At 34.1% G+C, this 2,995-nt stretch overlaps 1 protein-coding gene across 1 annotated transcript in view; it reads right to left on the bottom strand.

Annotated features, from left to right (window-relative positions):
- The window catches only part of LOC111387722 (homeobox-leucine zipper protein ANTHOCYANINLESS 2-like), an 11,897-nt gene extending 10,684 nt beyond the window's left edge, over nucleotides 1-1,213 (bottom strand). The window contains exon 1 of the mRNA XM_023012304.1: nucleotides 1,067-1,213. Within this exon, the coding sequence (XP_022868072.1) occupies nucleotides 1,067-1,213 (147 nt within the window). The remainder of the gene's footprint in view (nucleotides 1-1,066) is intronic.
- Nucleotides 1,214-2,995: the final 1,782 nt, after the last annotated feature.

The raw sequence follows: 2,995 nt of genomic DNA, 5'->3' as shown, positions 1-2,995 counted from the left end.
GATTCATTGCAAAAGAAGAAGAAAAGGTTGATGCAGCCTAACCATCAGGTTGGCATACTGATATCCCAAATATAATTTTTTTTTGCTAAAAATTTTATTTATGTATTATTGTTATTAAATGAATTTATCATTTGATTAAGTGGGAGATATGCACATTTATCGAATTTAGCTCACCATCATGTAAAGCGACAAAATTAGAAACTATGTTATGCATGAAGAAACTCGATTATGTATAAACATTTTTTTTTAATTTTCTAAATTCTATGTTATGTGTTAAGTGTAGTAATGTTTATACCAGTGTGCGTAATGCACAAACTACATTGTCCCTGTAGAAAAGAGGGTATGCAAGGTACCGTACATCCGTTCACTTCGTTTACAATTTTTGATTATCGTGTCGATTTGCACGTCCAAAGATTCAAGGCATTATCCACGTTATGAAGCATATTATGACTAATCATTCGTTACATTTTCAATCTAATTATCTAAATGTGTTATGTCATACATCTTGATACTGATTGATCTTTGTTTTCACTCTAACAGAACTATAAACTCATCATTTACCCCGAGAATGGATTTGGGGGCACCATCAATGTATCTTTCAAAAACAATGTAATACCAATCTTGAACCCGAAGCTGATTAAATCGCAAAAGGGTATTTTCTAAAGATCTTGCTTTGGTCACTTTATGAACGTGTCATACATTCGATTACAATATCAACGTATACAGAAGATGCTAATGCTGGAAGTCAAACAGTCGAATGAAGATAAAGTGTGGTTTGATTTGGATGGGAAATTTCTCAGATTTTTGATGAATAATTTTTCTCTTTTCATCGGATTGAAATGTGTGGGCGACGATCAATACTTTTTTTACAACTTGAGTGGATGCCGTATCAGTGACAAGAACTTGAGTGGAAATTTCTCAGAATTTCCATGAACGAATTCTCTCGTCATCGGATTGAAACGTGTTGACGATGACCAATAAAATTTTTACAACTTGAGTGGATACCATAACAGAGATAGGTACTTCAGCAAAATTAAGAAGTGTACATGAACAACATTGAAAATACATTCAAGGAACTAATGACAAATACCAAAGAGTTAAGATTGTATCGCTTTACCTCATTTCCATGTTCTTGTACACCACCATGCAGCCCAATGTCATCACTGGTGGAATGATCACCTCGTCGATTTTCCACTCTTAAACTCTTTTCCATGGGGTAAAGAGTTATTCCACACTACATTCTTGTACTTGAAGAACGCATTCAAAAATGCTCAATCGAGTGATGGAGAATTGAAAGGAATTTTAACATACAAGCTTATGATATCCCACTTGCATTTCATATATGGGCTTACAATTCCATTCCATCATTATCCAAGAAAATTTGTAGAAATGAAAACTCGATGATCATCAGCTGGACAAATAACGATTCACGAGTGACAGCTGCTTTGTTAGAGAAATACTTCACTAAGCTTAACGAAATAATCCTTATTCTAATTGATATGTTTTTCTAGAAATCATAATAAGAAGTGCCAAGACACTGTTTGGTGAGTACGAGTATAAACAACAAATATTAGGATAGTGCAGGATTTTAAAACTGTTATCTGACAATATTTTTCTGTGAAATTTGGTAGAAATAGTGGAGATGTAGCCTAGCAAAATCGAGAAATGTTCTGCATACTATGTTGGGTTAATCAAAAGGAATGTTACAGTTTGCATTGAATCAATAACGTTTATAATCATGATGTCCACTTTCAAGGTTTTCGCAGCGTTGTGAAATTTAACACAAAAAGGAAAGCTACAAGTGCTTCAAAATTCAAAATTGGGTTGAAGGCAATTCGGATATACACATGTAATCGGGAAAACCTTCACCATAGATGATTCCATCAAGTAGTTACCCATACCACCAGCTGAAATAGACAATCCAGACGAGACACAATTTACATAGGAAGAATTATTAGGTAGATCAAATTGTCAATAGCATTTGTTTGAAGAAAGTGAAATGGGTTGATTAGGTAACACTGTAACAGAATGACATTAAAATCCTACTAAGTACGTGGATACAAAAATGTATCTTAATTAAAGACTAATATCAAAACACTGTTGATTTTTTTCATCTGATGCACAACAGGATAGGGATATAATTAAACATTTATTAGAGATGCACAAAGTAATGAGATTCGGATATGACATCGTCGTCCAAGTTCTTTTCGTAGACAAGGTTAGGCCCATCTTCATTTTTAATCCATGTCAACGTATATATATCATAATGAAGTTAGTTATGAAGGTGTATCTCATGAAATGTATAGGGAAATGTAGATAAAAATTTCTGTTTCAGTCCCAATGTAACAGGAGAACAGACGTCACAACAAACTATGAACACTTTTGGTAAGCCAATGCACAGCTTGCTGATTGGTAGCACAGAAACATTTTTAGAGGCATGAAATTTGTGTCATATTCCATAATGCGTTTACGCATATTTTTCGTAAATGATCATTTTGGAGTCTATTATAATGAAGGATTTTAATTACCTTAACATTTTTCTTTTCCAAATGATGCAAAACACCAACCCAGGCGATACCCCTGCATAGGATAATGTAAACAATATATCACTGTCACGTAATGCAGCGTGAGACGAAATTACGGGATATTATGTTTTGTGTTTGCTTACAATTTTTTATTTATCATGAAATGTAGGATATTCCGGTAATTCAAAGTATGGTATGAACTCGTTCAATGAGGAATTGTCGAAGCCTGACGATAAAGCTGTAGCTGTATTTGGTAGCTGGTTTGGCAACGGGTACATGCTCGGGCATATGTAAGTACTCCTGTGCAGTTTTGGATTAACCTATTATGAATGTTCTAATATAGTTCCGTTGATTTACAGAAAATTCAAGTTCACACCATTAAAAGATGCCATCAAACTGCCATTTCAATTTGGGCCATATATTATCGCATCAAAGAGATTGTGGCATGAACTTTGGCGACAAAAATGTAT

The sequence above is a fragment of the Olea europaea genome, unplaced genomic scaffold (genome assembly GCF_002742605.1).
Source record: "Olea europaea var. sylvestris unplaced genomic scaffold, O_europaea_v1 scaffold4202, whole genome shotgun sequence".
In the NCBI taxonomy this organism is placed as follows: domain Eukaryota; kingdom Viridiplantae; phylum Streptophyta; class Magnoliopsida; order Lamiales; family Oleaceae; genus Olea; species Olea europaea.
This window is presented reverse-complemented; position numbering and strand designations above follow the sequence as displayed.